The sequence below is a fragment of the Coregonus clupeaformis genome, chromosome 10 (assembly GCF_020615455.1).
Source record: "Coregonus clupeaformis isolate EN_2021a chromosome 10, ASM2061545v1, whole genome shotgun sequence".
Taxonomy (NCBI): domain Eukaryota; kingdom Metazoa; phylum Chordata; class Actinopteri; order Salmoniformes; family Salmonidae; genus Coregonus; species Coregonus clupeaformis.
Genome location: NC_059201.1, coordinates 49793412 through 49817509, shown reverse-complemented (window position 1 = coordinate 49817509; position 24098 = coordinate 49793412). Strand labels below are relative to the sequence as shown.

At 44.9% G+C, this 24098-nt stretch overlaps 1 protein-coding gene across 1 annotated transcript in view; it reads right to left on the bottom strand.

The window, feature by feature from the left end:
* Positions 1-24098, bottom strand: part of LOC121575551 (copine-9-like) — a 168896-nt gene that overhangs the window by 76658 nt on the left and 68140 nt on the right. The window contains 3 exon segments of the mRNA XM_041888724.2: positions 462-538; positions 8393-8395; positions 8688-8727. Coding sequence (XP_041744658.2) covers positions 462-538; positions 8393-8395; positions 8688-8727 — 120 coding nt within the window.

Below are 24098 nucleotides of genomic sequence, written 5' to 3'. Positions count from 1 at the left end.
TGTGGAAAGGGTTCTACATGGAACCCAAAAGTGTTCTACCTGCAACCAAAAAAGGTTATTCAAAGGGTTCTCCTATGGGGACAGCCAAATAACAATTTTAGGTTCTAGATAGCACCTTTTTTTGTAAGAGTGTAGCTGTGCTTGATTGAGCAAACCCTAACCCACTTGACCCTCCAGACAGGCCTAGTTACCGCCATAGCATGTGTTAGTGCCTCAAGCTCTCGTAAAATACAATCCTTCTCAGCTGGAGTTTTGACGATAGATTAATCTCCAGGTACATGCCTGCTGTACAGTGGAAGCCTCCGGGCTTAGACACACGCAATCTACGAGGCAATGAGAACATTGTGAGATTCCGGAAGCCTGTCAAATGCAGATGCGTACAGTGACAGATCGTGTTGTGATGCATGCTATTACACAGCAGATACACAGTAGATATTTGATAGACATATTGGTAGACTTACGAGAGGGTTCTCTCCAGCCGACTGCCTGTGGACCCGATGATCTCCCCCAGAGTGCAGAACATCTGGCCCAGGAAGTCCTGTAGAAGGAGGGGTACCAGATTTAACAAAACACCTAGCTCCTACTATGCTTTGCCTGGAGGGGCAGCAGATTTAGCACAACACCTAGCTCCTACTATGCTTTGCCTGGAGGGGCAGCAGATTTAGCACTACACCTAGCTCCTACTATGTTTTGCCTGGAGGGGCATCAGATTTAGCACAACACCTAGCTCCTACTATGCTTTGCCTGGAGGGGCATCAGATTTAGCACAACACCTAGCTCCTACTATGCTTTGCCTGGAGGGGCATCAGATTTAGCACAACACCTAGCTCCTACTATGCTTTGCCTGGAGGGGCAGCAGATTTAGCACTACACCTAGCTCCTACTATGTTTTGCCTGGAGGGGCAGCAGATTTAGCACAACACCTAGCTCCTACTATGCTTTGCCTGGAGGGGCAGCAGATTTAGCACTACACCTAGCTCCTACTATGCTTTGCCTGGAGGGGCAGCAGATTTAGCACTACACCTAGCTCCTACTATGTTTTGCCTGGAGGGGCAGCAGATTTAGCACAACACCTATCTCCTACTATGCTTTGCCTGGAGGGGCATCAGATTTATCACTACACCTAGCTCCTACTATCCCATAGTCTCACGTGCCAGACAGGCTCTGTTCTTATTGTTACGTTATTACAGATACACTGTATGGACAGGACAGAGGGTTCGAATCATGGGCGTCATGCATCCGATAAATCTGAGGGGGCACATGTGATGATGGCGGGGGGGGGGTAATTTAGTAGGATAATTTAGCATTTTTCAAACACCTGAAACAGCTTGTTCCTGCAATCTAGAACAATAATCTTTATACTTAATCCTATGTAAGAAAATACTGTATGTTTATTTTTCTGCATATCTTAGCATACCTTGTTTAAGACTACCAAGAAACACACTGTGTGCAGCCTGGTCACCAGAAACACACGTCAATTTCGGACGTTTAAGAAGGTCCTGAGGACGTCGATATATGCTGTCCTCGGCACACACCAAAAAAAAAAAAATGACTATGGGACAGCATTGATATTGAACTCACAACACTCACAGCCAAAGTGCGCTGCTTAGACCACTGTGCCACAGAAGCTCACAATTCTCTAGCAAACAGGGAGAGCATTTGATGATACTAAATGGAAACAGCACTTTTTAAACAATTATTTAGTTTTATACTTTCCCCAAACCATAGCCCTAACCTTAATCACTCGGAATTAATACCTAAACTTAACCCTTTGAGTTGTTTCTGTTCAAACCCTGTAACCACGTGGAATGAACCCTGTAACCACGTGGAATGAATGGGCCAAAATTCGACGTTCATCCACATTATGTCAAATCCCGACTTGAAACTATGAGACCAGGTGCTGTGTGACCCTGATTTAGCCCACTGCAGTAAAATATTTAAAAGATAATATGGCAACTACATTTTACATTTTAGTCATTTAGCAGACGCTCTTATCCAGAGCATTTAGTGAGTGCATACATTTCCATACTATACAGGTCATTCATCTGAGTCCTTGAACTCGACCATTATAAAATGAAGGACACCTATGGCACGGCAGCTGTTGAAAGTGACTACTGTCCATGGATCATGGTTCACTGTTCATACAATGTTGATTGATACAATGCAATAGATAGTGTGGAAATCAGTCAAGGTCACCAGTAAGGATATATGTGACGCTCTATTCCACATACTGCACTACCTTTGACCAGAGTCCTACGGGTCCTGGTCAAAAGCAAGGAATAGGGTGCCATTTGGGACGCATGCCATACCTTAGCTCCATACTGTTACCGTCAGGGTAGCACTTTAGTTTACAGTGCTGAAATAACAGGGTAACGTCCGGAAAGTAATAGGAAACATCAAGGAAATAAGACGCAACGACCAGGTAAGAACGCAGTAATAACCCGTTAATAGTTAGTATGTAGCTGCTAAATACTGATATAAAGTTATATGAATTTTCCTGGTTGTTATGTAGAAACAATTATGTGTTACTGAAGAACTATCAATAATAGAGGCTAATAAGCAGAAGTTATGTAGTAAGTATTGAAGGCCATTTCCCTCTTCTCAGCAGCACCGTCTATACTTATTAAGAATGTACATGGAACTTTCGTAGAAAGACTGTTTGTTTAACAGAAACGTGCCTTCAGAAAGTATTCATACCCTTGACTTATTCCACATTCTATTGTGTTACAGCCTGATTTAAAATGGATTAAATCCCCCAACAAATCTCACCAATCTACACACAATACTCCATAATGACAACGTGAAGACATGTTTTTAGAAATCTTTGCACATTTATTAAAAATGAAATATAGAAATATCTAACTTACATAAGTATTCACACCCCTGAGTCAAAACTTTGTAGAAGCACCTTTGGCAGCGATTACAGCTTTGAGTCGTCTTGGGTATGTCTGTATCAGCTTTGCAAATCTGGATTCTTCCTTGCAGATTTTCTCAAGCTCTGTTAAGTTAGATGGGGAGCGGCGGTGAACAGCAATCTTCAAGTCTTTCTACAGATTTTCAATGAGATTCAAGTCTGGGCTTTGGCTGGGCTACTCAAGGACTTTCACATTTCTGTTCTGAAGCCATTCCAGCGTTGCTTTTGGCTATATGTTTGGGGTCATTGTCCTAAGGTCGTTTGCACTCTGAAGCAGGTTCTCATCAAGGATTTTCTGTATTTGGCTCCATTCATTGTTCCCTCTATCCTTACCAGTCTCCCAGTCCCTGCCGCTGAAAAGCATCGCCATAGCATGATGCTGCCACCACCATGCTTCAAGGTAGGGATGGTGTTAGATGGGTGATGAGATGTGCCTGGTTATCAGCCGGTTCTGGCACCATGGCATCAGAGCCAGATCGAGGCTCCTGTGGTGGATGAGTGGTTTCGGCGCTCGGAGGAGATGTGGAACGATGCCCACGTACATCTGCAGCGGGCCATCCGCAGGCAGAAGGCGAGCGCCGACCTCCACCGCAGTGAGGGTCCAGTCTACGCCCCTGGAGATCGAGTCTGGCTCTCGACTCGAAACCTGCCCCTTCGCCTGCCCTGCCGGAAGCTTGGACGGCGGTTTGTGGGGCCATTTAAAGTCCTGAGGAGATTGAATGAGGTGTGTTACAGGTTGCAACTGCCTAATGACTATCGCATTAACCCCTCATTCCATGTGTCTCTCCTCAAGCCGGTGGTAGCTGGTCCACTCCAGGAGAGTGAGATAAGAGAGACCCCTCCGCCCCCACTGGACATCGAGGGGGCTCCGGCGTACTCAGTCCGGTCCATCGTGGATTCGAGACGTCGGATGGGGGGTCTACAATATCTCGTGGAGTGGGAGGGGTACGGTCCGGAGGAACGGTGCTGGGTGCCTAGGAGGGACATTCTAGATCCATCCCTCCTGACTGAGTTCCATCGGAGTCATCCTACGCGCCCTGCTCCACGTCCTCCTGGCCGTCCCCGAGGCCGAGGTCGGCGCACGGCTGGAGCCGCGCGTCAAGGGGGGGGGGGTACTGTCACGAATTCCACCGAGGCTGCTCCTCCTCCTTGTTCGGGCAGGCTTCGGCGTTCGTCGTCCCCGGAGTACTAGCTGCCACCGTTTGATGTTATCTATGTTTGTTTGGTTTTGTCTGATTAGTGCACCTGTTCTATATCACGTATTGATTATGTCACCTATAAGTTTCCTTTGGTTTTGTTTGTAGTTGTGTGTCGTTGTACGCCTGTCTGTTGGTGTAGGTTATTTGTTTTCTGATTGTTAATGCTGTTCGCACTTTACGCACTGTTTTGCGTATTCGCTCGCCTCCTGTTTATGAGGCCCGTTGGATTTGTATTTTGCTCCTGTGACTATTAAAGTCGGATCGACTAAGCTTCTGTGTCCTGCGCCTGACTCCAACACCGCATCCACATCAGCCTTTTGACAAACACATCCTAGATCTGAATGAATGAAATAATCTTATTAAATACTTTTTTCTTTACATAGTTGAATGTGCTGACAACAAAATCACACACAAATTATCAATGGAAATCAAATGTATCAACCCATGGAGGTCTGGATTTGGAGTCACCCTCAAAATGAAAGTGGAAAACCACACTACAGGCTGATCCAACTTTGATGTAATGTCCTTAAAACAAGTCAAAATGAGGCTCAGTAGTGTGTGTGGCCTCCACGTGCCTGTATGACCTCCCTACAACGCCTGGGCATGCTCCTGATGAGGTGGCGGATGGTCTCCTGAGGGATCTCCTCTCAGACCTGATGTCCCAGATGTGCTCAATTGGATTCAGGTCTGGGGAACGGGCGGGCCAGTCCATAGCATCAATGCCTTCCTCTTGCAGGAACTGCTGACACACTCCAGCCACATGAGGTCTAGCATTGTCTTGCATTAGGAGGAATCCAGGGCCAACCGCACCAGCATATGGTCTCACAAGGGGTCTGAGGATCTCATCTCGGTACCTAATGGCAGTCAGGCTACCTCTGGCGAGCACATGGAGGGCTGTGCGGCCCCCCAAAGAAATGCCACCCCACACCATGACTGACCCACCGCCAAACCAGTCATGCTGGAGGATGTTGCAGGCAGCAGAACGTTCTCCACAGCGTCTCCAGACTCTGTCACGTCTGTCACATATGCTCAGTGTGAACCTGCTTTCATTTGTGAAGAGCACAGGGCGCCAGTGGCGAATTTGCCAATCTTGGTGTTCTCTGGCAAATGCCAAACGTCCTGCTCGGTGTTGGGCTGTAAGCACAACCCCCACCTGTGGACGTCGGGCCCTCATACCACCCTCATGGAGTCTGTTTCTGACCGTTTGAGCAGACACATGCACATTTGTGGCCTGCTGGAGGTCATTTTGCAGGGCTCTGGCAGTGCTCCTCCTGCTCCTCCTTGCACAAAGGCGGAGGTAGCGGTCCTGCTGCTGGGTTGTTGCCCTCCTACGGCCTCCTCCACGTCTCCTGATGTACTGGCCTGTCTCCTGGTAGCGCCTCCATGCTCTGGACACTACGCTGACAGACACAGCAAACCTTCTTGCCACAGCTCGCATTGATGTGCCATCCTGGATGAGCTGCACTACCTGAGCCACTTGTGTGGGTTGTAGACTCCGTCTCATGCTACCACTAGAGTGAAAGCACCGCCAGCATTCAAAAGTGACCAAAACATCAGCCAGGAAGCATAGGAACTGAGAAGTGGTCTGTGGTCACTACCTGCAGAACCACTTCTTTATTGGGGGTGTCTTGCTAATTGCCTATAATTTCCACCTGTTGTCTATTCCATTTGCACAACAGCATGTGAAATGTATTGTCAATCAGTGTTGCTTCCTAAGTGGACAGTTTGATTTCACAGAAGTGTGATTGACTTGGAGTTACATTGTGTTGTTTAAGTGTTCCCTTAATTATTTTGAGCAGTGTATATATATATATATATATATATATATATATATATATATATATATATATTATACATACACATATACATATACATAGTGAGGTAAAAAATTATTTGATCCCCTGCTGATTTTGTACGTTTGCCCATTGTCAAAGACATGATTAGTCTATAATTTTAATGGTAGGTTTAGTTGAACAGTGAAAGACAGAATAACAACAAAAAAATCCAGAAAAACGCATGTCAAAAATGTTATAAATTGATTTGCATTTTAATGAGGGAAATAAGTATTTGACCCCTCTGCAAAACATGACTTAGTACTTGGTGGCAAAACCCTTGTTGGCAATCACAGAGGTCAGACGTTTCTTGTAGTTGGCCACCAGGTTTGCACACATCTCAGGAGGGATTTTGTCCCACTCCTCTTTGCAGATCTTCTCCAAGTCATTAAGGTTTTGAGCCTGACGTTTGGCAACTTGAACCTTCAGCTCCCTCCACCGATTTTCTATGGGATTAAGGTCTGGAGACTGGCTAGGCCACTCCAGGACCTTAATGTGCTTCTTCTTGAGCCACTCCTTTGTTGCCTTGGCTGTGTGTTTTGGGTCATTGTCATGCTGGAATACCCATCCACGACCCATTTTCAATGCCCTGGTTGAAAATTTGACGGTACATGGCGCCGTCCATCGTCCCTTTGATGCGGTGAAGTTGTCCTGTCCCATTAGCAGAAAAACACCCCCAAAGCATAATGTTTCCACCTCCATGTTTGACGGTGGGGATGGTGTTCTTGGGTTCAGGACAAACACGGCAAGTTGAGTTGATGCCAAAGAGCTCGATTTTGGTCTCATCTGACCACAACACTTTCACCTAGTTCTCCTCTGAATCATTCAGATGTTCATGGGCAAACATCAGACGGGCATGTATATGTGCTTTCTTGAGCAGGGGGACCTTGCGGGCGCTGCAGGATTTCAGTCCTTCACGGCGTAGTGTGTTACCAATTGTTTTCTTGGTGACTATGGTCCTAGCTGCCTTGAGATCATTGACAAGATCCTCCCGTGTAGTTCTAGGCTGATACCTCACCGTTCTCATCATCATTGCAATTCCACGAGGTGAGATCTTGCATGGAGCCCCAGGCCGAGGGAGATTGACAATTATTTTGTGTTTCTTCTATTTGCGAATAATCGCTCCAACTGTTGTCACCTTCTCACCAAGCTGCTTGGCAATGGTATTGTAGCCCATTCCAGCCTTGTGTAGGTCTACAATCTAGTCCCTGACATCCTTGGAGAGCTCTTTGGTCTTGGCCATGGTGGAGAGCTTGGAATCTGATTGATTGATTGCTTCTGTGGACAGGTGTCTTTTTATACAGGTAACAAGCTGAGATTAGGAGCACTCCCTTTAAGAGTGTGCTCCTAATCTCAGCTCGTTACCTGTATAAAAGACATCTGGGAGCCAGAAATCTTTCTGATTGAGAGGGGGTCAAATACTTATTTCCCTAATTAAAATGCAACTCAATTTATAACATTTTTGACATGCGTTTTTCTGGATTTTTTTGTTGTTATTCTGTGTCTCTCACTGTTCAAATCAACCTACCATTAAAATTATAGACTGATCATTTTTTTGTCAGTGGGCAAACGTACAAAATCAGCAGGGGATCAAATACTTTTTTCCCTCACTGTATGTGACTTGTTAAGCAAGTTTTTACTCCTGAACCTATTTAGGCTTGCCATAACAAAGGGGTTGAATACTTATTGACTCAAGACATTTCAGCTTTTCATTTTTTGTTAATTTGTAAAAATGTTGAAAATCATCCATTTTAAATTCAGGCTGTAACACAACAAAATGTGGAACAACTCAAGGGGTGTGAATACTTTCTGAAGGCACAGTATATGGTGAAACTATTAAGAAAGTAATAGTAATATACCGGGGAACAGAACGTTGCTTTAGAATACAGTTTTAAGGCCCTGTAAGTACACTAAAACTATGGTAAAACTATAAAGAAAGTAATAGTAATTTTTATAACAATTACTTAAGTAGAGTGCTGAAATAACTAGGTAAAGACCGGAAAGTACTAGGAAAAACAGCTAAACAAGACGGCAACGACAAGGTAACTGCCCAGCCACAAGCAAATAACCAAAAGGTACATTGCGGTTGGCCCACCCAGTATAAGTATGATATAGTTCCTCAAATATTTCATTCCTAATAAGTATAGACGGTGCTGCTGAGAAGAGCGAAATGGCCTTCAATACTTACTACATAACTTCTGCTTATTAGCCTCTATTATTGATAGCTCTTCAGTAACAAATAATTGTTTCTACATAACAACCAGGAAAATTCATATAACTTTATATCAGTATTTAGCAGCTACATACTAACTATTAAAGGATTATTACCGCGTTCTTACCTGGTCGTTGCGTCTTATTTCCTTGATGTTTCCTATTACTTTCCGGATGTTACCCTGTTATTTAAGCACTGTAAACTAAAATGCTACCCAGTTATTTTGTTGACTAACCTTCTTCTCATCCACAAAGGTTTGCAATAGAGAGAGAAAAACAGATCTGTTAGTTGGAAATCTGCAGAGACAAAAACGAACATTTCTTTATTTTTTTTCCATAAAATATTTTTTTTTCATTATTACGACATTCTCCCCTTGAAAAAACATACCAATAACTAATCAAATCAAAGTCTAACCAAATGTACCCACTGTAATTCTCCCTTGAGAGTTCATGAAGTAAAGAGATAACTATGTGACATGCAAATATGTAAGTATGCTTATATTCATTGTATGAAGTCACCAGTGTGCTTACATGTTTTGAAATGTTTGAACTTCTGGTGTCCACATTGTACCTGTAAGACATAAGAACAATAAATCAGCACCTGATGATGGGTTGAATCCACCAAAAGTCATTCCATTTTTAGCTGCTATGGGAACGAATACATTCAATCAGCATATGAAACTGGGATAATGTTGTAGATTAAATTGGCAAGTAAAGAATATTAGCCAGGGCATATTATTTTATTATAAATCGGATTATTTCACATGGGGGAGAAGTTGCTAGCGGAGAAGCCTACATCTACCTGGCAGGCACAAAACGAGGTAATGTAAAATAAACCTAAACTTTCAATACATGTAGCTATTATTAAAATATGCAGTTGGTTTTCATTGAAATTAGCTAACACTGGTGATGATGTTTTAAACATTATGTCAGTGTCAATGAGAGTTACTGTCAGTCTATTAAGGAGTTGAGGTCAGTCTCAGTTACACTGACACCAACTCCTTGTGACTCAGCACGTAAAAATAATCTGTCCTCGGTTGCAACACTCACTACCGAGTTCCAAACTGCCTCTGAAAGCAACGTCAGCACAATAACTGTTCGTCAGGAGCTTCATGAAATGGGTTTCCATGGCCGAGCAGCCACAAGGTTAAGATCACCATGCGCAATGCCAAGCGTCGGTTGGAGTGGTGTAAAGCTCGCTGCCATTGGACTATGGAGCAGTGGAAATTAGTTCTCTGGAGTGATGAATCACGCTTCACTATCTGGCAGTCCGACGGACGAATCTGGGTTTGACGGATGCCAGGAGAACGCTATCTGCACCAATGCATCGTGCCAACTGTAAAGTTGGTGGAGAAGGAATAATGGTCTGGGGCTGTTTTTCATGGTTCGAGCTAGGCCCCTTTTTTCCAGTGAAAGAGTCAATATTTGCAGTGTTGACCCTTCTTTTTCAAGACCTCTACAATCCGTCCTGGCATGCTGTCAATTAACTTCTGGGCCACATCCTGACTGATGGCAGCCCATTCTTGCATAATCAATGCTTGGAGTTTGTAAGAATTTGTGGGGATTTGTTTGTCCACCCGCCTCTTGAGGATCGACCACAAGTTCTCAATGGGATTAAGGTCTGGGGAGTTTCCTGGCCATGGACCCAAAATGTCGATGTTTTGTTCTCTGAGCCACTTAGTTATCACTTTTGCCTTATGGCAAGGTGCTCCATCATGCTGGAAAAGGCATTGGTCGTCACCAAACTGTTCTTGGATGGTTGGGAGAAGTTGCTCTCGGAGGATGTGTTGGTACCATTCTTTATTCATGGCTGTGTTCTTGGGCAAAATTGTGAGTGAGCTCACTCCCTTGGCTGAGAAGCAACCCCACACATGAATGGTCTCAGGATGCTTTACTGTTGGCATGACACAGGACTGATGGTAGCGCTCACCTTGTCTTTTCCGGACTAGGTATTTTCCGGATGCCCCAAACAATCGGAAAGGGGATTCATCAGAGAAAATGACTTTACCCCAGTCCTCAGCAGTCCAATCCCTGTACCTTTTGCAGAATATCAGTCTGTCCCTGATGTTTTTCCTGGAGAGAAGTGGCTTCTTTTCTGCCCTTTTTGACACCAGGCCATCCTCCAAAAGTCTTTGCCTCACTGTGCGCGCAGATGCACTCACACCTGCCTGTTGCCATTCCTGAGCAAGCTCTGCACTGGTGGTGCCCCAATCCCGCAGCTGAATCAACTTTAGGAGACGGTCCTGGCGCTTGCTGGACTTTCTTGGGCGCCCTGACGCCTTCTTCAGAGATTTTTTATTAGAGAACAATAAATTAACTTTTTCAATGGTAGTTAAGGATCCTATAGTTATCACGTTTCACACTGGATTTATTAACTACAAAAAGGTAAGACGCGTTTTTATTTTAATTCTGGTGCCGCTCTGCACACACAAGTTTGTTAGCTAGCTCTCGAAAACTCTAGGCGGCATTATGTGTAATGTAATGGAACTGAGAGTCATGATCAAGGGTTCAATGTTCAAAGATATTCAAAGTTCGTTCATAGAAGCTGCTCCTCAGTAGGTATAATTATGTGGGCCGAATTCAGATAATCCATGTCATAAAAACAAAATGCACAGCGCTTCATGCCCAGCGCTCCCATCACCTGCAAATTTTAAGTTGTATGTCGCACCTTACACACACTTGTCTGTCCAATGCATGTACAGTACATAGCTTGCCCGCTCCATAGCAAGCTGCTCTATCCATTGGTGAAGTAATTTAATGTCGAGCTAAATGTAAAAAAATGACAATTTCAGGAACAGAAAGGAATGATATAAACCATAACTTTTGGGGGGGGTTTGAACCGGTTCAGAACTTTATTTTGCTGGTCAGAACAGTGTAACGGAACAAAATAAATAGTGGTTCTTTATTATTTCGGTTCTAACCCCTGGCCTAAACACTAGTGAAATCAAATGCCGACATGTGCTTGCACAAGCTCGATGTACACTCACTGGATTATAACCACACACTCACACATACTACACTGACACTCCAACACACACAAAACACACACACACACACACTCTTCACATACGCAGCTGCTACTCTCTGTTTATTATCTATGCATAGTCACTTTACCCCTACCTAAATGTACATGTTACCTCAATTACATCGACTAACGCGTACCCCTACACATTGACTTGGTACCGGTACCCCTTGTATATAGCCTTGTTATTGTTATTTTATTGTGTTACTATTTTTCCTTTAGTTTATTTAGCACATTTTTCTTACTTACTTTTTTAAATCTCTGCATTGTTTGTTAAGGGCTCGTGAGTAAGCATTTCACTGTTGCATTCGGCGCATGTGACAAATACTATTTTATTTTATTTGATACATAACCCACACAGAACAGATAAACATCATGTTTAATAAATAAGAAACGTGTATATGGATACGAAGGATGAGTCAAGAATGACAAAGACAAATATATGGATGTGGAGTGAATGGTAATGAATTCCAAAAGAGGATTGACTGTATGGACTGAAGACCTCCTCGCCCCCCTCTCCCCCCACCCACGGGGAAAACGTGCCACTTTTTTCCTCAAGGCTACCTCATCATCCCTGTGGAGTTCTCTTAAGTGCCAACATGCCGAGTTCCTTTGAAAGGGCTTTCAAAGTGGAAATCCACTCACTGCTACGCTGAACATAATATAGAATATTGTGTTTTCTTTGTCTCCACCAGCCTCTCTCTCTACCTCCCTTTCTCTCTGCACCCACTCGCTCCTGTCAAAGTGTTTTTGAAGTCAAACCTTGGAGGATGGCTAAATAGAAACAGCGAACTTGCCATCACCTGGGTCCTTTGGATAGATTCGCCCTTTTGAAGGAGCTCTTCAATAAGACAGAGGAGCCAAATGTTTGACTTGACCGTAATTAACGAGATGAGGTCCTCCCGGACTCCACGATATAGTCTAAATTAAATACGAAAGCCATTTAACGGACAGCATAATCGGGTACTTTGGTAGTTGATTTTATTGAAGGTGTACACAGCGTCGATATGTAGGTGATTCCCTGCACGCTTCAAGACATACACCTCTATTAAATTGGGTTCCCAGGAGAAATGGCTACCGTGTTGAGTGAGTGACAAGGCCCTTGGATGGGATTCAGGTACAGAGAGCCAATTGTAGTCCTAATAGGGTATTGCAAAGCCTTATGGACCCACTAGGTCCAGGGAGGATATAGGTAGTGTAAAATGGTGAGAAAGATTGAGATGTCAAAATGAGTCTGTCAAAATGGCATTGTCAAATACAAAGTCTCCTTGAGTCCCACCGTAACCCCGGCGCGTTTTGGACTTCTAACCCTTTTTAAACGTTGTTTGTTTGAGCTACAGACTTCTGTACCATTGGATTAGTCTATTTCTTCTGCATCTACATAGATACCAACCATTAGTCTGTCTGATAAATGAGGGCTGAGCTAGATCCCAAAGGGTTCCAGGGCCAGGTCTTCTCACAAAAACGTCTGTAGACTCTCACATACACGCTCTATGACACTCACAAGCCACACAAGAGTAGTTAGAAGGTAAGGAATTATTCAAATCAAATCAAATCAAATCTAATTTTATTGGTCACATGCGCCGAATACAACAGGTGCAGACATTACAGTGAAATGCTTACTTACAGCCCTTAACCAACAGTGCATTTATTTTAAGATTTAAGTTTCCCTGCATTAAAGTCCCCGGCCACTAGGAGCGCTGTATCTGGATGAGCGTTTTCCTGTTGATTAATGGCCTTGTACAACTCATTCAGTGCAATCTTAATGCCAGCATCGGTTTGTGGTGGTAAATAGACAGCTATGAAAAATATAGATGAAAACTCTCTTGGTAAATAGTGTGGTCTACAGCTTATCATAAGATACTCTACCTCAGGCGAGCAAGACCTCGAGACTTCCTTAGTATTTGGTTTAGTGCACCAGCTGTTGTTTACAAATATACACAGACCGCCACCCCTTGTCTTACCAGAGTCAGCCGTTCTGTCCTGCCGATGTAGCGTATAGCCTGCTAGCTGAATGTTATCATTGTCGTCGTTCAGCCACGACTCGGTGAAACATAATATATTACAGTTTTTAATGTCCCGTTGGTAGGATAACCGTAATCTTAAATCGTCCACTTTATTTTCAAAAGATTGAACGTTGGCTAATAGGATTGATGGAAGAGGCAGTTTACTCGCTCGCCGTCGGATCCTTACAAGGCACCCCGATCTGCGTCCACGATATCTCCGTCTCTTCTTCACGCGAATGACGGGGATTTGGGCCTTGTCGGGTGTCTGTATGATATCCTTCGCGGCCGCCTCGTTGAAGAAAAAATCTTCGTCCAATACGAGGTGAGTAATCGCTGTCCTGATATCCAGAAGCTCTTTTTGGTTATAAGAGACGATGGCAGAAACATTATGTACAAAATAAATTACAAATAACGCGGAAAAACACACATAATAGTACAATTGGTTAGAGGGCTGTAAAACGGCAGCCATCTTCTCCGGCGCTGTTCTGTTCTACATAGTGTCACGCCCTGATCTGTTTCACCTGTCTTGTGCTTGTCTCCACCCCTCACCAGGTGTCTCCCATTTGTCCCCATTATCCTCTGTGTATTTATACCAGTGTTTTCTGTTTGTCTGTTGCCAGTTCGTCTTGTCCCGTCAAGTCCTACCAGCGTGTTACCATGTTTCCTGTGCTCTAGTTTTTGCTTTTCCTAGTCTTCTCAGTTCTGACCTTTCTGCCTGTCCTGACCTTGATCCTGCCTGCCGTCCTGTACCTGCCTGACTCTGATTTGGATTGCGACTCTTTGCCTGCCTTGACCTACCGATTGTCTGCTGTCCTGTACCTGCCTGCTGTCCTGTACCTGCCTGACTCTGATTTGGATTACGACACTTTGCCTGCCTTGACCTACTGATTGCCTGCTGTCCTGTACCTGCCTGACTCTGATTTGGATTACGACTCTTTGCTTGCCTTACTTACCTTTTGCCTGCCCCTTGTACTATAATAAACTCTGAGACTCGTACTATCCGCCTCCTGTGTCCGCATCTGGGTCTTAGCCTGAGCCGTGATAGTAGAACTGGCCATGACTGACCCAGCAGACTCGGACCAGCTCCGCAATGCCGTCTCCTCCCACGGAGCCACCATTGGAAGACACAAGAAGTTACTTCACAACCTTATAGAAGAATTCCAGACCTTGGCGGAACGCCACGACCGTGCTTTCCATACAGTGCTGGAGCAAGTCCACAGATTGTCTATTAGGCAGCCAGCCACTACCGTAATCCCGGAAATCCCTGACTCACCTCCTCCGGAGCCTATGCAACTTGGCAGAGCTAGATTTTCTCCTGCCGAACGGTTACACAGACTGAACACCAAGAGCTGTCTGTATTGTGGGGTATGAGTACGCTAGTGGGCATTACGGAGAATGTCCAGTCTCCCCTTACTCGTACCCCTCAGTTCGTCTTGTCAGGTCTTACCAGTGTTTATTTCCTAGTTTTCCAGGTTCTGACCATTCTGCCTGCCCTGCCCCTGAGCCTGCCTGCCGTCCTGTACCTGCCTGACTCTGACCTGATTACGAACCTCTGCCTGCCCTGACCCCGAGCCTGCCTGCCGTCCTGTACCTGCCTGACTCTGACCTGATTATGAACCTCTGCCTGTCCTCGACCTGCCCTTTGAATGCCCTTTGTTCTAATAAATTATTATTGAGAACTGTATTATCCACCTCCTGTGTCTGCATCTGGGTCATATCCAGAGTCGTGATAAAAACTCTGATTTGGAAATCTTGGACTAAAGGAACTAAGAAATACAATAAACACTTACGAAAGAGCTTTAAAAAACGCTGCTCAATTGCTACAATTTTACATGCAGACCAGTTCATTTGTAAATGAGGATCGGACATAGGCACAAGTCCTCATTTCTACCAATTCATCACAAATGAAGTGCTGTCTTTTCAGAAGAAACTGTGCCTTCAGTTTTTTCATTAACAGCCTCTCTAGTTGTATTTATTTTGGCATAAATCTGCTTCTGTCACGCCCTGACCTGGAGAGACTTATTATTTGGGTCAGGGTGTGAAAATCTATGTTTTGTAGTTCTATGTTTGGCCAGGTGTGGTTCCCAATCAGAGGCAGCTGTCGCTCGTTGTCTCTGATTGGGGATCATACTTAGGTAGCCAGTTTTCCTGCCTGGGTTGTGGGATGTTGTTTGTGTTCCTGTTAGGCTTGCTTCGTGTATAGCCCATAGGACTTCACGGTTTCGTTGAGTTTGTTATTTTGTCTAGTGTTTATCCAGTTTAATAAACATGTTCGCATACCACGCTGCACCTTGGTCTGACCCGTCTCTCAACGATTGTGACAGAAGATCCCACCAAAAACAGACCAAGCAGCGTGCCCAGGAGCAGCAGACACCCTGGACACAGGTAGGGAAGTCATTTTGGACTTGGGAGGAGATTTTGGCCGGTAGACGACCCTGGGCGAAGGAGGAAGCCCAGGCAGGAGAGGAGAAACGGCGACCCAAAAGGACTCGGTCAGGAAGAAAGCCTGAGAAGCAGACCCAATAAAACATTTTGGGGGGGCACACGGGGTGGTTGGCGGTGCCAGGGTTCAGAGCAGAGCCAACTCCCCGTATTCACGCTAAGAAGCGTGTGACAGTGCAGGCTCCGTGCTGCGCCGGTTCTACGTACTGTATCGCCAGTGCGCGTGCACAGCCCAGTGCGTCCTGTGCTAATGCCACACACGTACTGTGCGTAAGAGGGCATCCAGCCAGGACGGGTTGTGCCAGCTCTATGCTCCAGACCTCCAGTGCGCCTCCACAGTCCGGTACGCCCCGTACCTGCTCCCCGCACCAAACCAGTGGTGCGCGTATCCAGTCCGGTACAGCCTGTGCCAGCTCCTCGCACCAAACCAGTGGTGCCTGTCGGCAGCCCGGTACGCCCCGTACCTGCTCCCTGCACCAAACCAGTGGTGCGCGTATCCAGTCCGGAACACCCCATGCCAGCTCCTCGCACCAAACCAGTGGTGCGTGTATCCAGTCCGGCACGGCCCGTGCCTGCTCCTCGCACCAAATCAGTGGTGCGTGTCTCCAGTCCGGCCCGGCCCGTTCCTACTCCTCGCACCAGACCAGTGCTGCGTGTCCCCAGGCCGGCCCGGCCCGTTCCACCGGTGCCTGGTCCAGCTCCGGTCAGCGGCTCCACTCCGGCGCCAGAGCAGTCCGCTCCACCGGTACCTGATCCAGCTCCAGTCAGCTGCTCCACTCTGGAGCCAGAGCAGCCCGCTCCACTGGTGCCAATTCCAGCTCCGGTCAGTGGCTCCACTCCGGAGCCAGAGCATTCCGCTCCACCGGTACCTGATCCAGCTCCGGTCAACTGCTCTAATCCAGAGCCAGAGCAGTCCGCTCCACCGGTGCACAGTCCAGCTCCGGTCAGCGGCTCCACTCCGGAGCCAGAGCAGTCCGCTCCACCGGGGTCCAGTTCAGCTCCGGTCAGCGGCTCCACTCCGGAGCCAGAATAGTCCGCTCCACTGGTGCCTAGTCCAGCTCCAGTCAGCTGCTCTAATCTGGAGCCAGAGCAGTCCGCTCCACCGGGATCCAGTTCAGCTCCGGTCAGCGGCTCCACTCCGGAGCCAGAGTAGTCCGCTCCACCGGTACCTGATCCAGCTCCGGTCGGCTGCTCTAATCCGGAGTCAGAGCAGTCCGCCCTGACCTGGAGAGCAGTCTGCCCTGACCTGGAGAGACCGTTATTATTTGGGTAGTTTGGTCAGGGTGTGAAAATCTATGTTTTGTAGTTCTATGTTTGGCCGGGTGTGGTTCCCAATCAGAGGCAGCTGTCGCTCGTTTTCTCTGATTGGGGATCATACTTAGGCAGCCAGTTTTCCTGCCTGGGTTGTGGGATCTTGTTTGTGTTCCTGTTAGGCTTGTTTCGTGTATAGCCCATAGGACTTCACGGTTTCGTTGAGTTTGTTATTTTGTCTAGTGTTTATCCAGTTTAATAAACATGTTCGCATACCACGCTGCACCTTGGTCTGACCCGTCTCTCAACGATCGTGACAGCTTCCATATGTTTTCACCCTGTTTCAAAAGAGGAGTTTTTAGCGAAAGAACTGAAGGCTAGGGGCTAATGTTTATCGTTAAGAAAAGTAGAGGGGCTCTTCTGAAGAACAAGAATGCTATAGCAACCACATCATCAAAATCTACCAAAATGGCAGAGAGCAGAGCTCCCCACCATCAAACAATAAGCCTTCTACAGTATCTCTAAACTCCAGAGCCTTTCTCACTTTTATTAGCCTCCCTCCCTACTCTCCCACTTTAATGAGTCATCCATCTCTCTTTTTCATCAATCCATCACTTTTAATCGGAATTCCCCCTTACCCGCTTAGTACAAATCCCATCTCTGGCCATGTAAAATGTAATGCAGAGCCTGGCTTTGGCGGAATCAAATAAAATTACCACACAGTAGGATAAGCCTGGAAGTGATGACAAAATTAGATTTAGCGGCACGAGGAGCAATAGACTCGCCCAAAAATTGGATAGCCCTCATTTACATGGGAGGCGACAGAGGAACTCGGGGAAGTTCTTTGTAATTGAGACAAAGGACCGGCATTAAACACATTGTGATATCCTGGGAGGTGGGGCAGTGGATTACCACATTGATACAAAGCAAATCCTAACGAGAGGGAAACATGATTGTTTTCTGTTGTTCGCATTTGCTAGCTGGGAGGCAAATTATCCTATTCAGAGGCAGAATATACAAAAACCCTAATTACAGGCACGGATCGACGCACAGGCTTACCTGGGCTGATAGGGAACCCAGAAAAAGTGATAGCGGCCAGGGCCCATGGTATGGGTTTTTATCCGTGCCTGCTTAATTACATTTATCAACAACAACAACAACAAAAGGCCTTTATAGGCTACTGTAGCCACAAAACAATAGCACAACACCAACTCTGGCTCTTTAGTTATTATATTCTTTTAGTTCTACCCCACTGATACAGGACCTATGGTGGGATAGGCTGCCTTTGATAATAAGTTCACTATCTTCAATAATTGAGGCAGAGCTGGAGGCTCCTTCTACTTCCATGTTGGTTTGAGTCAAGAGACTTGGCTTTATTTGCCTTTTGGCTGCAGGAGGAAAAGCACTAGACAATGCCAGCATCACCGTCAATTGTGAAACAAATAAGAAATAAACTTGAGCATGCATAACTATTCACCCACCCCCAAAGTCAATACTTTGTAGAGCCACCTTTTGCAGCAATTACAGCTGCAAGTCTATTGGGGTATGTCTCTATAAGCTTGGCACATCTAGCCACTGGGATTCTTGCCCATTCTTCAAGGCAAAACTGCTCCAGCTCCTTCAAGTTGGATGGGTTCCGCTGGTGTACAGCAATCTTTAAGTCATACCACAGATTCTCAATTGGATTGAGGTCTGGGCTTTCCAAGACATTTAAATGTTTCCCCTTAAACCACTCGAGTGTTGCTTTAGCAGTATGCAGAGGTGTGGACTCGAGTCATGTGACTTGGACTCGAGTCAGACTCGAGTCATGAATTTGATGACTTCAGACTCGACTCGACAAAATGTACAAAGACTTGCAACTCGACTTGGACTTTAACATCAATGACTCGTGACTTCACTTGGACTTGCGCCTTATGACTCGAGAAGACTTGCTACTTCCCATGAAAACTGGGCAAAAAAAAATTCACACGGCCGCGCCGCTCTCCGTTTATCTGCATCTGTGAAAAAAATGTGCACCATCCACCTGTATGCATACAGAGAGCGCGCGCTGCCTGCACGTTATCCAATCACTGTAGTCCCACGTTGTTTTGATTCGACAGCATCTAAGCAGGCACATTGCAAGACAACCAATGAAGCACATCAAGCAACAACGCGCCAGTTGTCAAAATGATACCGAAGATAGTTTGGTTTGGCTATAAAAATTACGAGGTAGTCGACAAAAAAACGAGTTGCAATCTGCAAAACATGCGGATCGAAGATTACAGACGGAGCTGCCACAACGTCCAACTTTGTTCGACACCTGAAGTTGCACAAAGAAAGGTAAGTTTTGAACACGAATGCTACGCACCTTATCGGATGTACCGTAACTTACTAGCTAGCTGCTGCATATTTACTGTATCAACGAGACAAACGCACGTCTCCCTTGCTGGTTCATGCTTACAAAAATATGGATTTTTGAACTGCTATTATATGGACATTCTAAAACGCTTTCGTGAAAAAACGCTTAACGTTCTTTAATGTACTAAGACAGTGTTATTAAAAGACCAAACTCTGTGAATATCATATTAATAAAGTATACTATGTACAAAACATCAGATGAGCCCAGAATATGAACGCAAACACGTTTAATAACACGTTGCGTTTTCCTCCCATAGAAAACTATTATAAGAAAAGGCTTAACGTGTCTTAATATACTGAGACAGTAATATTAAAAGACCAAACTATAAATATCATATTAATAAAGTATACTAAATGTACAAAACATCAGATGAGGCCAGAATATGAACGCAAACACGTTTAACAACACGTTAAGTGTTTTCCTCCCATAGAAAACCATTATAAGAAAAGGCTTAACATGTCTTATGTAGGCTACTATGTATTCTGGGCTCATCTGATGTTTTGTACATAGTATACTTTATTGATATGATATTTACTTAGTTTGGTCTTTTAATAACACTGTCTTAGTACATAAGACACGTTAAGCCTTTTCTTATAATGGTTTTCTATGGGAGGAAAACGCAAGCGTGTTATTAAACGTGTTTGCGTTCATATTCTGGGCTCATCTGATGTTTTGTACATAGTATGCTTTATTAATATGATATTTGCAGAGTTTGGTCTTATAATATTACTGTCTTAGTATATTAAGCATTAAGCAACGTTAAGCGTTTTTCACGTTGCGTTTTAGAATTCAGTTTCAGAGTTGCTGGTGTGCTGCCTCATTGAGGTCGTTTATGTAATTTTGGTTAATCACAACTAAGCAGAACTGTCGCTGAAGACAAAATATCACAATTAAACAATGAATGCACCCCTTTCACAACTCGGATGTAGTTGGTGCATCCCTAAACCCATCCAAGTACAACAGGAAACATAGTAAGACGTATACATTGTAAAGAGGAAAATGATAACACAGTCACAGTAGATCCACCATTAGCCTTCCCTTTTCATATCATGCCCAAACAGCAGACAGCGCATGGACAGAGTGCTACCGTAGTCTACAGTAGGTCTGTGAGGCAGCGCACCACTGGGATATATACAGTATATAATAAAATAATGACGATTATAGTAGTAATGTTCAGAGATGCAATAGATTATTATAGTGCAGTTCTTAACTAATGGGAATATTGTTTAGCTTATTTTTGGTTTAATTTGGTTTACTTTAGTTATTTAATTTATTCAATTATTTTGTTTTTCTATACTTTTCATGCCAACTTGCCATGGCCCCCTAGAACCCCCTCGCGGCACCCAAGGGTCCCCGTCCCCACTTTGAAAACCACTGCTATAAAGCATATGACTTCAGTTTCTTGAGGGAAAGGGCTTTCTTATGAATTTTGAAGCAGTGAAAATATTCTTAATATTGCATACACTGAAACTGAAATGTATTATCGTAAACCGTAGTGTACAATAGGCAATGAATATTAACACAACAACATTGATATGAGTAAAGAGTAGTTTCAAATACAACATGTGTGGCTGTAAAGGATTTTCTGACATCTGTTTCATATTCTTCTCTGTTACAGGTATGAAGAATACCAGATGAACAAAATCATCGTAGATGAACCACAACAGCCTTCAATCTCACAATTCCTTGACACTCGTGTAGAGCGTTACAGCCTGACCCACCCACAGCAGAAGGCCATCTCCAATGCGATACTGTCTGACTTGATTATTGATTGCAATTTCCCTCTGTCTATTGTGGAAAATAAGAGCTTTCGTCACTTTCTGGCTGTGCTGGACAGCAAGTATACCCCAGTATGTCACCGAACGCTGACCACAAAAACAGAGAGCCTTGCTGAGGAGAGACGGTCAAAGTTAAAAACTCAATTGAGCAACACTGACCATGTTTCAGTCACTGTGGACATTTGGTCTGATCGAAAGATGAGGGGATTCCTTGGTGTCACTGTGCACTGGATGGAGCGAGATGCAGAGAGGGTACAGCTAAAGACTAATCTCTTGGCCTGCAACCGCTTCAAAGGCTCTCACACAGCAGAGCGAATCTGTGACCAATTTGAGGCAATATGTGATGAATACTTCATCAAAGCTAAATTGGACTATATAATTAGTGACAATGCTGCTAACATGCGCAAGGCATTTACAGTCTGCTTCCCCAGCGAACAGGAGGAAGATGAAGATGCTGGAGATAATCTTGATGATCCTGAGCTATGGCATGACTTAACCCAAGAAGACCAGCAAACCGTCGATGCTGCTATGGCAAAGAAACAGCGCCTGCAGTGTTTTGCACACACATTGCAGCTGGTTGTGGGAGACGGTTTGAAAGAAACAAAGCGGCATGTCCTTCTCTCTCCAAGTTATCAAAACTTAGCTCCCTGCTCCACACAAGCACAACGTTTAAAGACATCTTCGATGGTGAATTTGGGGAGCACAGAGGCATCCCTGCTGCAGTGAGCACGAGGTGGAATTCCACACTGCGGCAGGTAAAAGCAGTCCTTCATTGTGATCAGCAAAAGCTCTGCGCAGTTCTTGAGAAGGCCGGGCATAAAGAACTGTCATTCACACCACGAGAGTGGAATCTGCTGAAGGAGTTGGTGGACATCTTAAAACCGTTCGGAGAAGCAACTGATTTGACACAGGGGAGAAAGTCATTACAATCAGTGCAGTTGTTCCATCCATCTTGTCCCTCAATCACCATCTTGAGAAGCTGAAGCCTCAAGTTCGTTTCCTGAGTGGCCTGGTCAGAGGTCTGCAGGCATCCCTGAAAAAAAGATTTCTTGGGATCTTCATTAATGTAAAAATGGCCCAGTCTCAAGAAGGGATCACTGCCCCTTTTCAGACACAGTCTACCTGAAAGCAGCTGCCTTGGATCCAGCCTTTTGTCTGCTGTGGATTGAGCCCCATGTGCTGGTCAACCGTGACATCAAGGCAGAGGTGGCACAACGAGTTAAAGGTAAATATTATTGACTTGCAATGCAACTTAAATGCAACGTACAATAATTTGATCTTAATCTGATATAGGATCTAATGTGATATTAATCTGACTTTAACAATAATAAAAATTTCAGTCTTGAACAGTATCATCAACATCAGAAATAAGGGCTCTTTTGTTTCTGCTGTTGTGACACGTTTTTATTTTTATTTTTAGAATTGATCCTGCAAGATGCTGCAGAGACAGAGCAGCCTGTGCCGGTGCCTGCTGAAGAAGAACTAGAGGACATGGAAGGAGAAGGGCTGTTTGCTGCATACCATAAGAGGCAGAAAAGGGATGTTGGGACCCCACCAGCAGTACAGCTAAGTCACTACATTGACATGGCAGAAGGACAGAATGCCCTTTTGTTCTGGGCACTGAACAGTAAGACTCTTCCTTCACTCTTTCAAGTAGCCATCCGAGTCTTGGCAGTGCCTGCTTCTAGTGCTCCAGTGGAGCGAGTTTTCAGCCATGGTGGCATCATTCTGCGTCCCCATCGTGCACAAATGACTGACAGACTTTTGGCCAATTTGATCTTTTGCAAATGCAATGCAGTATAGGGGCCTCCCTCCACCTGTCCACAGCACGCATGCGCGTCACACACACTCACTCTCTGCTCATCACCTGTCCACACAGCTCTCTCTCTCCTGTGGTAGGAGTTTCACATGGAGTAAGATCTGTTCATTTGCAGTGCAGGTTCCCACACTGTTTTTACTTCCAGAGCTTTGGTGTTTGTCCTTCCCCCGTAAACCATTTTCTCTCTCTCTCTCTCTCTCTCTCTCTCTCTCTCTCTCTCTCTCTCTCTCTCTCTCTCTCTCTCTCTCTCTCTCTCTCTCTCTCTCTCTCTCTCTCTCTCTCTCTCTCTCTCTCTCTCTCTCTCCCTCTGCATTGTTCTAATGCAATATGCTGTTCAAATACAAGCATTTTTTTTGTGAAAATTAAATGTTATGTTTTTTGCTGTATTTGATTAATGTTATTGTATAAAAAGGTTTAAATAAATACAAATCTTACAGACATACATGATTTGTATACATTTTATTTCTGTGGTAAGAGGACTTGAAATGACTCGAAACTAAAATGGTAGGACTTTGGACTCGACTTGAGACTTGATGGCTTTGACTTTTGACTCGACTTGGGACCTGCCTCATCTTTGACTCGACTTGACTCGGGACTCGAGGGCAAAGACTTGAGACTTACTTGTGACTTGCATAACAATGACTTTGTCCCACCTCTGGCAGTATGCTTAGGATCATTGTCCTGCTGGAAGGTGAACCTCCGTCCCAGTCTCAAATCTCTGGAAGACTGACACAGGTTTCCCTCAAGAATTTCCCTGTATTTAGCACCATCCATCATTCCTTCAATTCTGACCAGTTTCCCAGTCCCTGCTAATGAAAAACATCCCCACAGCATGATGCTGCCACCACCATGCTTCACTGTGGGGATGGTGTTTTCGGGGTGATGAGAGGTGTTGGGTTTGCGCCAGACATAGCGTTTTCCTTGATGGCCAAAAAGCTCAATTTTAGTCTCAAAGCAATTGCTTTTTTCTGGCCACTCTTCCGTAAAGCCCAGCTCTGTGGAGTGTACGGCTTAAATTGGTCCTATGGACAGATACTCCAATATCCGCTGTGGAGCTTTGCAGCTCCTTCATGTCCTTTTTCACGTTCCACCGCAAACTGTCATAAACAAATCTTCCACCGCTAAAAACAAATCAGACACTGCAAGCTCCTGGCTACTATCCAATCAAAGCCCAATTTACATTATCCCACCCTGGTCAGCCACTATTGGATTAAAAAGCCATACCT